At 46.7% G+C, this 12,875-nt stretch overlaps 1 protein-coding gene across 18 annotated transcripts in view; it reads left to right on the forward strand.

Moving 5' to 3' along the window:
* The window catches only part of GRAMD1B (GRAM domain containing 1B), a 143,160-nt gene that overhangs the window by 111,201 nt on the left and 19,084 nt on the right, over nt 1-12,875 (forward strand). For 12 of the 18 annotated variants that reach the window (XM_069788103.1, XM_069788094.1, XM_069788092.1 and 9 more), the window contains 7 exons: nt 125-145; nt 1,214-1,237; nt 8,579-8,663; nt 9,557-9,660; nt 9,818-9,913; nt 10,384-10,464; nt 12,623-12,738. In XM_069788103.1, the coding sequence (XP_069644204.1) occupies nt 125-145; nt 1,214-1,237; nt 8,579-8,663; nt 9,557-9,660; nt 9,818-9,913; nt 10,384-10,464; nt 12,623-12,738 (527 nt within the window). Of the gene's footprint in view, nt 1-124; nt 146-1,213; nt 1,238-3,432; nt 3,542-8,560; nt 8,664-9,556; nt 9,661-9,817; nt 9,914-10,383; nt 10,465-12,622; nt 12,739-12,875 lie in introns of those variants that run through there. The other 6 variants (XM_069788095.1, XM_069788098.1, XM_069788096.1 and 3 more) reach the window with 4 other exon arrangements.

Genomic DNA, 12,875 nt, shown 5'->3' on the forward strand with positions numbered 1-12,875 from the left:
TTAATCCCCCTTTCACTTCACTAATTATACAAACCAGATTGGACCTAGTTTCTCTGTCCATCTTTCTTTTTGATCCTAAGATCTCTGTGCTAACTAATGCTTCTCTTTTATTTTGTCCTTACAGAAAAGCCAGAGTTGGTATAATGTAAGTACTCCAGTTTCTCTTGTCCCTGGGTGAATATGGGCTGGGTGCCTGGGTGGGGGGGAAGGTGCAAAGGGGCTTTGCAGTGGCACTGGGGCATACTGACCATTTCCAAAAAGAGGAGGTGGAAATGGCTCAGAACTGGCAAAGGAGGACTGACATCCTGAGGGAAGGGATGCCAGAGAGAGAGAGCAAAAGCTTTGTCTTTTCAGTCGCTCTTCTGATGATCTCCACATCCTGAACCTTCTGGTTTCCCAGCAGAGCTGGTCTCGATGTGGTGACAAACAGAGCTGCCGCTGCGCAAACCCTTTGCATCTCTCAGGGTGGTGCGGGGCGAGAGAGGAAATTATTTTCTTTTGACCTCACAGAAACACAATCATCCTTTGCTTCTGCCTTGATCTTATTTTCGTTCTGCAAGCACGAGTGGCAGCGTTTTCGGTACAAAGCTAGTGGTGTGCAAATTTCCGCAGTCAGTGTCACTTTTGCACGGTTGAACGCCCACCCCTTGAGCGCTCTGAAGTAGATACCAGCAGTACCATGATTTTGTAGGCAAATGCAGCAGCTATTCCATGTTCAGCAACAGTTCCTACCTTCTTGCAGCCCAAGACGTTAGAACCAGCGATTTTGGCCGATACGGTGCGGTCAGATTTGACAGAGGCATGAGAGGCAGATTTATTTACTTGCTGTATGTAATCAGCACCAGGAGAGTAGCAAGGATGGGAAAAGACGTGATCTCGGAAGCAGAGAGAAGCATAGAGGCAATGACATTAAGAATGAAGTACAAACCACGGCAGGCCAAACTGGTGGAGAACTGGCAGATAAAGGAACGTGGAGTGAGGCAGTTTGGGCAGATGTATAGGCCCAACCAGGCTGCTGTAAAAATGTGGATCTGTGGCCATGGCTAAAGGTGACTTTTGCTATTATGCAGGAGCTGCTTCTGATTGTAGCTGCTGAGATCCGTACCCTGCTGCATGATGCTTTGCTGTGGTCTGCTTCTGTGGGTCTCCTGTGTTTTCATGTCCTCTCTATCTTATCTTTCTGTTCTCTTGTTTTTCCTCCATATATTTTCAGCATGAGAGACAGTACATCCGGAGAGTAAGCACTGGCTGCGTTTTTTGTGGTTTCCCCCCCCAACTATTTTCCTTTAGAAAACAAAACAAAACCAAACCAAGCCATATTCTAGTTAGTAGAGACATTCTGACCAGATAAAAGCAGCAGTGTGGAAATACAGATGGGCCACAAACCCCAGGAAGGCAGTCGATCCTGCTTGGCAGTATTATTACCATTCAAAATTTGCTAATGCATCTCCTTGATATAGTTTTCCTTCTTTGCCAACTCCTTCCAGGCAGGATTTTTCTGGCATTTGGACCATTCTGATAATTCTTTTCCTTTCCCCCCTGAGAGCAGCTCTAGAAGTGAATTTGTGGGGACTACCCGTTCACGAAGCCTTACAATTTCCTTTACTCACTTTCCCCCACTTTCATTTAACATAAATTTTCACTATGCTCGGAGCAAACACCCTCCACATTGTTCTTTGTGCCAGTTCAGCAGCCCTGGGTGCCAGGCACTGTACAAACACAAACCAAAAATACAGTCCTTGCCTCAAAGAGCACACGGTCCTCAAAGATCCCCAGAGCGTTGGTGGTCAGAATGCCAGTTTTCTAACATGGCTTCAGTTTTTGCTGCTTTTAACTGGTCTTTTTGTCCTTGTAGCACTGTATCCCTCTTTGCCAGTTGGAACCCTTCCTCTTCCCTTTCCTGGATTCCTTTTTCTCTACTTTTTCCTTAAGATGCTACCAACTTGTCTTGCCTTGTGTGCTCTCCTTTCGATCCTACCAGTGCTTTTTGGGATTGACATCCCTACCAGATTGAGAAGTGGGAGAAAAGGGGTGAACCAAGGTCATGGATTGCTTTGTCAGACCTGCCCTTTCTTGGTCTTGGTGTGCTTTCTCCACTTTGCTTTCCAGAGGACAAATGCAAACTGGTCCAGGTGCACTATGAGATTTAGAAAAGAACACCCGTTTGAGAATAAATATATTCAACCTTACGGGGTTTGCTTTGTGTTCATGTCCTCGTGGTGGAAGACCAGACCATCAGTGGGCTGGGTGAGTTCACTAGCAGTCCCCGAGATGTTTCTCATGCCTTTACTGAGGAACTGCAGATATGGAGACTCTGGTTTAGAAGAACCGTTATTCTTACGGGGTAAAACTCAGTTTGTTGGTCAGCTGTGGTTTAGGCCCCACCCATCTATGCTTAGCTATCAGGATGCAGTTGCGTGTGTCTGCTTTGGACTTAATGTGTCTGTGCGTTGAATTATTAATTGATTTATTATTTTTAAAATAATTTAAAAAATATTAAAAAAAAAAAAAGACCTCAAAAAGAAACTGTCTCCGTAATTTTGTTTATTGAAACAGAGATGTGACTTACTCTGTAGACCTGATGTGCTGACAGAGGTGGGAAATTTGGTGTTTTGCTTCCCTGATGACATGAAGCAGGAGGTCGCACTGGCTGTGGGGGTGGCAGGAACTCCACAAGTTGGTAGAAGAAATTTGTCACCCAGCAGACGTCATCAAAATTAGAGACAAACTGGAGATATTTTGCTGCCAAGGGTAGAAGCTATCTCCGTTGTTCTTTTCCTTCTCTCTGGGCTTTGGGTGAAGGGCCCTGTTTCCGAGCATGGAGGAGCTCTCGGTTTTTGTGTCGTGAGGTCAGTGGACAGCTGAAGCACTGAGCCTAGCAAGTCTGCCATGGTTTTTTCTGCCTACTTCTCTCTCAGTTGGACTGTCGATCCTTCTACTTCCCTGACTGTTCCTAAATTAGTGTGTATGTCTCCAATTTTCTGCAGCATTTCTAGCTGCTACTCTATAGCAAGGCTTGCTTCTGTAAATTGCCTCCTGTAGTCCCTGTGCTGGTAAACACCAGGCATTAGGAGAACCTACAGAGCATACTTCCAGAAAAGAGAATAAGATGATCTTGAAAAGTTAGAGCAAACACAGTTGACACCAGGGAAGAGGTGAGATTTATATCTGTCCACGAGGTTTTCATTTTACTATTTAGATCCCAAGGTCTGCCCTGCTCTCTTACTCCTTTCCTTTGTGTTTATCTATGCACGTTCCTTTCACCTGCCTTCTCTTTTGCAACCATGCTTGAATTTTTTTCTTCCCATAGTTTCTCCCTATAACTGACCTGAACCACCCCCTCTCCACCTATGTGTAGCATAGCCCCAGAGTGTTTAGTGGGGGGGGGGGGGGGGGGGATTACAGCGAAAAGACACTAATTGTCTCTTTCAGGTGTTCTGAAATACTGCTAGAAACATTTGCTTTTGTAGTAAGTCTGGAAAGATCAACAGGAGCGCAGTGCTACCCACTTGTCTTTGGAGAGCAAAGTCTGCACTGAGGATTGCACGGAGTGGGACAGGAGCCCTGCGCCTGCAGTTCTGCAAACAAGTGCTGTGCACACAGGGCAACTTTCAGCTTGGCTTACCAGAGGTGAAAGTCTCAAAAATAAATCCAGTCAAATGCAAACAGGTAGCCACGTGAAGGAATAGAGCCTTAGGTTTTCCTCCGGGAAAACTGCGGCAAAAGCCTGTGCAGTAGGAGTTAGGAGGTGGTTGAGAATCCGTGGTGGACTGTGATGCTGTGAAGGGCCTTTCTTTGCAGACACCTTTGAGCAGCGCTTGCAGCTTCTTAAGAACAATGTCAAGTGATTACAAGACTAAATACCGTAAGAAATCAGCCTTTGCTGGTCTCGGTGTGCTGTCTTTTTTTTTTTCTTGCAGTACTCTCTTGGAGACCTCATAGATGCCAGAGTGGAGGGGGAAACTCAGCTGTTGGAAAGCGTAAAGTGTTCCCTACAGAAACAAAGAGAGCGAAATCGTGCATCATTTTAGGGAAAACATCAGAAATAGCTTTCCGATGGGTGGCAGCCTGAGTCTGACTCAGCAACAGCAATCATGTAAACGGGCTTTATTGCAAAAATCCAGGCCCGACGATGAGTTAGCAAGGTGTTGAACAAACAGCCTTTTTCTCTGTAAATCAGTGCAATCATCTTTTAAGTTGCAGTAACCATTTTGTCAAACTGTTTCTGGAGGAACGTTAACTCATTGTCTTTCAGGTATTTTTCATCCCTTCAGACTTTCCATGATTTTAGGTATATGGATTGCCAGGGCTGGCACAGTTACTGTGGTGCAGAGGCACTAAATTAGAAGCGAGCTTTTGGTGCAAGCTCTTGCGATGATGAACTCAAATCCACTTTCCACCCCAAATGGCCAGTGATTACTGTGAAGCTTCTTCCTCTGCTATTCATTCACTTTTAAAAGGAAAAAAAAAAAAAAAGAAAGGAAAAATTCCCAGGACCAGACTGGGTTTGGAAGAAGTGCTGCACGACAGGTGGCCAGTTTCTTTGCTGGCATAAATCACCAGAGCAGTCGGGCTGTCAGTGGGGTCTAAACTCTCCCACACAAGCAGGGAATGTGTTCTGTTCTTTTCCAGTAGTTTTCCTGTTCTGTCCAGAAGCAACGTAAATCTTCCCTGAAGATTTAAGAGCAATTCCATCAGTCATGCAAATCAGATAGGATTTTCCTTCCCCCTTTTCTCTCTGCCTCTTGCCTTCTCTCCTCCTTACCTGTTTTCTGTGACGTGTGCCGTACAGGACTATACCTTTCTTGGTGGTTCTGTTGTCAGACTTCCCTGTCCCGTCCCCCAGCAACAGTTGCTTTGAATTTCCTGTTGGAGGATTTGTTTGTGTATTAACAGGGAGATCTTAACCATGGGGAGTCACCCTTTTCCTCCCCATTTTCCCCCACCGAGCCTCTTCTCTCCACCCTTCGCAGTGCCATCCTGTCCTGTCTCTCTCTGTTTGCGGTAGAGTTAATGTTTGCTGTCTCCACCTCCAGGTTAGCTCTTCTGATCACTTGTGCCATTCATCTCTGCGAAGGGAGGTGGGTGGGTATGTAGACAGAAGCATCTTGGTGGGTTGGTTTTATTTGGTTTTTGGTTGTTTTTTTGGAAATAATCCCATAAGCAGTTTCCAGCAAAGAGGGCCATTCAGTAAAGCAATGCAGGTACCTCGCAGCTGTCTGTAATCCTAATTCTTTGTCCTTCCCAGGCTACAGAAGTTTTGTTTATTGTTCCCTCATCTTGGGGTGGCAGATGGATGTTACTGCTTCCTTCTGACAGGGCTAAATGGAGAGAGACCTGTGTGCTGTCTGGCACCAGCAATGCTTTTGTGGTGCATCTGAGCAGACAGAGCGCTTGTCAGTTCTTCTTGTCAGTGAGCAAGCTGCAGTCACTGGCCCTCGAATGAAACAGTGGCTTTGCAGAGGCTTTGTTGGTTGCTTGGTTGGGGATTTTTTGTTTTTTTTTGAGATCTGTGTGCCCGGTTTGTTAGGAAGAACGAGGATTTTACTTCAGTGTACTTGTTTCCACAGACTCAGCATCATGGCTGAGCAGCACTGGTGTCGTGGTGTGAACGTTTACCTGTGCATTTCTACACTTGAGCAGAGAGATGGAGAGGCTGGGGACTAAGGGCAGAGCAATACAGGGAGTTCCAGCGCTCCGGGCAATCTTCCTGGGACCTGCAGGGAGTTCATTTGCTGGAGCCTGAAGGAAGCCCTTGCCCTTCATTTCCAAAATGACCTGACTGATGAATGGAACCTAGGAAGACGTGCTTTTTGGCAGGGCTCAGAAATATGTAGAGGAGTAGCGGAGCCCTTAAGATTTCTAACTCTGTGGGTCTCACATGGCTGATTTCTCATAGCTATATGCTTTAGACTGGTCTCTCCTTACGCCCCTCGCGCCTCCCCCAGCACGCTCTGTCCAGCAACTTTCCATTACAGGAAACATCTGCTGGGAGGCAGGGCTGAGCCTGGGTTACTGCAGGGCATTGGCCGGCGGAATTACCCAGCTACAGTAACTTAAAGCATGTGCGAGTCATTTTGGTATCTTCCCCCACCCGCTCCTTCCATGAGAAACGTTAGCAAAGACTGAAGCTGCCTTTCAGAGCAGAGCGGGACCAGAGAGGAGAGCCTGAGGCAGACACTGAAGGAATAAGAGCAACTGCTTTTCTGGTTTCAAAGGGGAGGAAAAAAAAAAAAAAAAGCAGCTGAAGTCTCTGAGCTGTTTACCGTCCTGTTCAGTCCTGGAAACCGCAGCTAGATCTGTGAATTACAGCTGGTCCGGTGGGGTCCCGTCGGTCGGAGCTATTTCAGTTGCTGTCTCTGGCAGTCCTGGGCATCAGGCCTCAGTCGGGACTTGCAGATGCCTTGCACAGACCTGCCTGGGACTGCTCAGGCTGTCGGCACTTCTGCAGTGCTTCTTTAAGGGATGTCCACAACAAGAAGCTGGTGAGACCAGAGCAGAAGAAGCACAAAGGTTGCCAGCCAGCACACTTACCCTAATGAGCCACTTTTTCGAAGTCCTCTGGAGGGCAAATCCTCTCTCCGATCTACAGAGGCTGCTAGGGCAGGCAACCTGAACCTAAGCAGGAAAGTAGGGGAAGGTACGTAAACTTCTGCCAAGCTGCTGTATCTCTTTCGACTTTGAATCTAAACAAGAAGCTGTGACAGCAGGAACAGGAAAAGCGGAGTTTGACTGAGAACACGGGGAGCTGTGCAAGTGTTGAGGGAACGCTATGGATTCCTTGCTGGAGTGTGGGGCTCTCTGGGATCTTGTGCTGGATCAAGAACTGCCATTTCTGCTGTGGGACCTGGAGGGGCTTGTCGACTTATCGCAAGAAAATGTCAGCTGTGGATCAGATGAAATTCCAGCTGTGAGTGTCTCTAAACTGAACTGTGTGTTACTCTAACAGAAGTTCTGGTGCTAAGCAGAAGTGTCTGTTGTAGTACAAGTTTTAGACAGGTCAGAACATCCCTTACTGTGGGGAAGGGAAGGGAGCACCCCTCCACGTGGAAACTCTACTGCTAAGTTGGGTTGCTATAATACATTGAACCCAAAGCTCAGAGCTGATTATAATCTCTATTCCCCCTCCTTTCCCATCCTGTCTGCTTGTCCCAGGATATCTTGGGCTTGGGCTCTTGCTGGAGCCCATCTCTGACCAAGATCTTTTCCAGATGTTCAGGCTAGAAGTTTGGTAAGTAAAATTTGTATTTCTGTCATCTGCTGGTTAGGAGATTTTATTCAGAAGTAAGATACTTTCCTCTGGGCCCACAGGACTGGAGCAAATATCTGAAGTGCTGAGTTGATGTTAAAAAATACTGTTTCTAGTTCATTGAATTGGTGTGAGGAAGAGGGAATGCTTTTGGAGGATGGGGGGTTGTCTGTGTTTCCTTCTCGGATTTGACAGCACTTGCCAATTTTGTAAGGCTAATGCTAAATAAACTTCAGATTCCTCCCAGCCCTGCAACCCCACCAACACCATTCTCAAACAGGAGCTACCTTCTGTAATCGCTTTGATTTTTGGGGCCCTTGCTGGGAGGCTCTGGGGTGTGCCCACCTTTCTGCTTTGGGAGATTTGTATTGCGCAGCTGGAAGAGATAGGAGAGGGCTGTTGAGAGGAATCGGAGATAGGGAAGAGGTTGTATTCCAAGTTGCTTTGCCTTCCCTACATTTGTGGGAGAAAGAACGTGATAGATTTGATGGGAGATGCGGGCCTCCTGAATTTGTACCTGCCTCTATTTTGGTCAACTATGCCTTCAAAAGATGTTCTGGCCGTTGGAAGCAGCTGTCAGCATGGGCATGGCATGTAGGAGGTGGTCTTAACGCTGACAGAGTCATGTTATAGTTTAGTAAACACGAGAGAGAAGCCAGCTCCTGGTCTCCCTCTAGCCAACAGCACTGTTTTCTCTGAGGCCTCCTGCAGAATAAGTGCAAAACATGGCTGAGTCCCTGCGAGAGCCTCCTCTGAGGCCCACAAAAGCATTCTCACGATACCAGCGGGCAGTTGTGTGTTCACTGACTGCCAGGTGGAGCACTCGATGGGGAGAGGAACGGGGATGACTGCGTTATTCCTGAGCTCTTCATGACAGCAATCATTCAAGTTCCTCTGGTGAGGCTGCAGCTGTACTAAAGTGCCTATTTTCTGGGGTTGCTGCGCTGTTCCTGGGAGAGCTGGGGATTGGCGGCTAACTGATGCATTGCAAACAGAGCATGTGTCATGCCTTGTACAGTCTAGGATTCCAGGAAAAGAGTTTTCTCCTGCAGACCCAGCTTCCATGCAGTTCTCTTTTGCTGCCTAGCAGATATGGGTGTAGCCCTTCTACTCTGTACTTGCTCTTCCAAGTCTCCTCTTCTTCTCACTTAATGCACTAAATCCCAAATCCTCCCGTCTGTGTGTCTGCTGTGATGGGAGCTCCTAGCCTCATGCTTTGTAAGTGCATCTGATCCCCCTTCTCCTTACCAAGGTGTTCCTGTTTTCGCACTCCCATTTCTCTGTACTCATGCCCGCCCCTCTCTTTAACAGGCACTCTGTTATTTGCAGGTGTTGAGTCCAACATACAAACAGCGGAATGAAGATTTCAGGAAACTCTTCAAACAGCTTCCTGACACGGAGCGCCTCATCGTAGGTAAGGTCAGCCCCTTGGTGCAGTGCTCTCTTGTGCTGGCCCATGGTTTAGGGAGGAAATCCAGCATGTGTGCATGCAGCTTTTTCTTCTTCAAACAGATTGCCACCAAGGAACAAGCCCATTGTGTCTTTCTTGTGCACAGACGGAACCCCTTCTCACCATTTCTAATGGGTTTCATTTGTTTTGCTTCAGGGAGAGCAATGCTGACTTGCATCAGCTATGGCTCTGTTCGCTCGTGATTTGAGGAGCATGTTTTCGTCCGCAGAGCTCCCCCAAACCTGATGGTGTGTTAGTGGTTGAGCTCTTTCCTCATTTGGGCAGGGTTGCATGTCTCAACATGCATACTGAGCTTCCCTTTTTTCTAACATCCCCGATGCTCCCTATTTACACATGACTGCCCTTCCCATATCCATTTAGGCTTTGGCCTTGCAGCTGATTAGCGACTGCCTAGTGCTGCATCTGTTTTTATCTTACGTAACTGGTCATCTCATGCCATGTCTCATCCTGTTGAAAGATGCACATCCTAGCAAAGGAATAGAAATTGTTTAGGGTGCTTAAACTGGGAGAGAAATGAACAATGGCACTGGAAGGCGAAAAGGAAGAGGCAGATTAAAATCTGGAAAATAGTACATAGGGTGCTGCAGAATGACCGGCTAATAAGGCAAGATTGTCAGTCAGTAAGAGAGACTGTCTGTGACGTGCCCTTGGGAGGAATCATAACCTAGTGGACAGAGCAGCAGCTGTGGCTCAGTTCCTTCTGGCTCTGCCTTTGACTTTCTGCAGGATTGTGTCGGGTAGCTTCTTCTCTTGATGCTGCTGCTTATCCTCACCTTTAGGCTGTCCTGTCTTCTGGTTTTGGTGCTCCTAAATTATCATCTGTTGTCCACCCACAGATTACTCATGTGCGCTACAAAGAGACATTCTCCTGCAGGGCCGCCTCTACCTCTCTGAAAACTGGATCTGCTTTTACAGCAACATCTTCCGTTGGGAGACACTGGTAAGGCTGTCAGACTGCTGCATTGAGCATGTGTTTTATGTCAGCGTATTTGCTGACACTGCTTTAAGAGCACTCTTTCCGTTGTCTTTCTCATCAGTGTCTCTCTTTACCTGTGTTCTTTTTCTGCCTTCCCCTTTCTGCATGGCTCTGACTGTAGCTGACAGTTCGCTTGAAGGATATCTGCTCGATGACCAAGGAAAAAACAGCACGGCTCATTCCTAATGCCATCCAAGTTTGCACTGACACTGAAAAGGTACATCCTTGAAGCCTCTGCCTCTGGGGCCACCCCTTATGGCTGGCAGGAGCAGGGGGAATATGTGTGTTGCGGGATTTTTCCAAACTGACTGCTTGTGCTACCTGGGGCCTGGGAGGAAGCACCAAGGGAAAAGGGCAGGGTGCAGAGCTTCTGCAGACCTTGGGCCAAGTCTGGAACACGCGTAGCTTGGATGTGGGGTGTGGAGCCAGGTAGAATATCCGGCTTATATAGTAGCACATCTCTAACGGGACTGTTTCTGTGCTCAGATTCGTTCCCCGGGTGGGAGGCACTCGGCCTCTCTGTGAGCTTCAGTCCATGCCCAAGAACTGAGCACCTATGCTGTAATGGCTTGCTCAGTCCTTCTGTGAACTGTAGCTAGAAAGTGATCCAAACAGCCTTGTCTCTTCTTCTTCCCTTTTTGGAGGCCTTTTCTGAACTGATTTTTGTCTCCATCTCTTCCCATTCAGCACTTTTTTACTTCCTTTGGGGCTCGAGACAGGACGTACATGATGATGTTCAGACTCTGGCAGAATGCTCTCCTTGACAAGGTACAGAGACCAGCTCCTCAGTGTTGGGGTGGGATGAAAGGGAGGTGATGCATATATGCAGAAGCATAATACCTGTGACTAATGTATATGCATAAAAACACATAGGGACAGTAAGCACACGTGTTTAGTCAGAGCAGGTATGTAACTGCAGGTGCAGTTCTCTCTTTTGGCGTGGAATTCTGTCTACGTACAGACATGTCTTGCACACGCAGTAGATGCCACTTCGCCTCTGCTGAGGTGTGGAAGCACGCGTCTCGGGAAGGAGTTTTTTTGAGGTCTGTAATTCAAGTGAAACAGCCCAGAAGAAAGCAGTTCCAAATGCAACAGAAATAGCTCACTGCACAGGCAAAGCTTTTAGTAACTCTGTGCTTCGGAAGCGTAGAGTTCAAGATAAGGACAGAAGAAGAGCATGTGTTTAGGGCATCCCAAAACCAAACAAGAACAATGGTGGGTGTGGGGTGCGCTGGGGAAGGACTCAGTGGGGTTGGATTCTAAAATAAAGCAGGGATGTGCACCTGCTACACCAGAGGCCCCATATATCCTATATTCGATCTGTTCCACAGTCCATTGAGTATTTCTGGCCTCACTGCAGGAGTAAGACTCATGAACTGATGTTACAGTGCTACCAGTATTTCGAGATGTTCTGGCTTGAGTTTGTACCATACTGGAAAGCTTAAGTAATCAAGCACCCAGAATACCCTCTCCTGAAAACCGGGGTAGTATTTAGTATGCAAAAGGATCACTTTGCATTGGGCAGCTTGTGTTGCTACCATATGCTGTAATTTGATCAGCCTTTTGAAGTTCCTAACAAAATTCAGTGCCCTTGGTTTCAAGGCCAAAGCAAATTGGAACTGAGGGGTGGAGTGATAAAGACAGAAAACACTTCCAGAGCTCTTTTTCCGAATGTAGGTAGGATCCATGCCTGGCAAGAGAGAGAGAGAAAGAACCTAGTCCATTTTTCTTGATAAGACATGTGAATTGGAGTGCACGTGGGAAGAAGGTGAAACAGTTAGACATTTTTCTGGATAAAAGTTTCTCATTAGAGGTATTTTTCCCATGCTTTTGATTGCTACTTTTGGGAGCTAGATTAAAAATTTCCTGCATTATCCTATGCAGTAACTATGGGAAAAAGTTCAAGCCAGCAACTCAGAAACTACGTTCACTAGATTTGTTTTCCCTTATTACCAAGAAATCTTTGTCATTGGTCATAAATTTCTCATGGGTAAAAATCCATCCCCTTTCATCCCTGTACCACATATTTAAATCACAAGTTCTCCTGCCCCATTTCTTAAGAATCTCAGAATGCAGTCATATGGTAATCAACTGACCTGCATCCCTAAAAAGCCGGGCTTTTGTGAATGGTCTTGATAATTCATTTTCTCTTTCTAACTGGAGGCATATACAAGCTTTTCACAGTAGTATCTGGTGAGACAAACTCTTTTTGATTTTAAACTGCGACAGGAGTTTTTCTTAGTTGCTGTTTTAGATTGTTTTTCCTGCAGCTGTAATTCTTTAGGCAGCTTTAATTTAAACAAACTTGGAGGGGGAAAGAAAAACCATAAGGCATTGGGGTTTGGTGTAGTAGGAGACATTAAATGGAGGCACAGCAGAAAAGGCGGGGAAAATGTGTGAAGGGAAGTGCAGGTTTACTGTGCTTACATTATTATATGCATAGCATTGTAGTAGCGGGAAATCTCATTTTGTGTGCTGCTCTGGGTGTAGCCTCATGTTGGCTTTCTGATAGTCTTAAGTAACATGAGATTGTGGCATGGAAAAATAACCCAAGTCAGATTTTAGGGCAGAACCTGGGCTGACGGTGAAGGCTTACTTGGCGAAAGGGCCTCTTATTGCTTGATGGGTGCAATCTCTAAGCCAGCTTGGCCTGACAATATAGGGATTCGTACTCCCACAGCCCTCAGCCAGTGTGGAGCTGGGCCAGCCTGCTAGTAACACAAACAATCCACCTTGTAGCATCGCTGGAATTCAGAAGAGGTAAGCCTGCCCGAAGGCTCTCGCCTCCCACCAGGGGCTGTGTCAGAATCTCTCACTTCTTTCAGGGCAAGGAATGTAATACTCCTGACAATGGTAGTTCTAAAAATTCATTATATTTTAGTATTCTCAGATGAAAATGTATGCCGTTCTCTGTTCCCTCTTTTAGCCTCTCTGTCCAAAGGAGCTCTGGCACTTTGTCCACCAGTGTTACGGGAATGAGCTGGGTCTGACCAGTGATGATGAAGACTACGTGCCTCCCGATGATGACTTCAACACAATGGGGTGAGTGAGGAGGAGTAAAATCTGCCTGTGATGAAGAAAAGATGGGCTTAGGAGAGCAGGAGTCCTGATATGTTGCATGCCTCAAACTGCTGATTGTCCCTGGTGAGAGATTCTGGGTTCTGGCCAAACGTTTGCCC

This window comes from Haliaeetus albicilla, chromosome 7 (genome assembly GCF_947461875.1).
Source record: "Haliaeetus albicilla chromosome 7, bHalAlb1.1, whole genome shotgun sequence".
Classification (NCBI taxonomy): Eukaryota; Metazoa; Chordata; class Aves; order Accipitriformes; family Accipitridae; genus Haliaeetus; species Haliaeetus albicilla.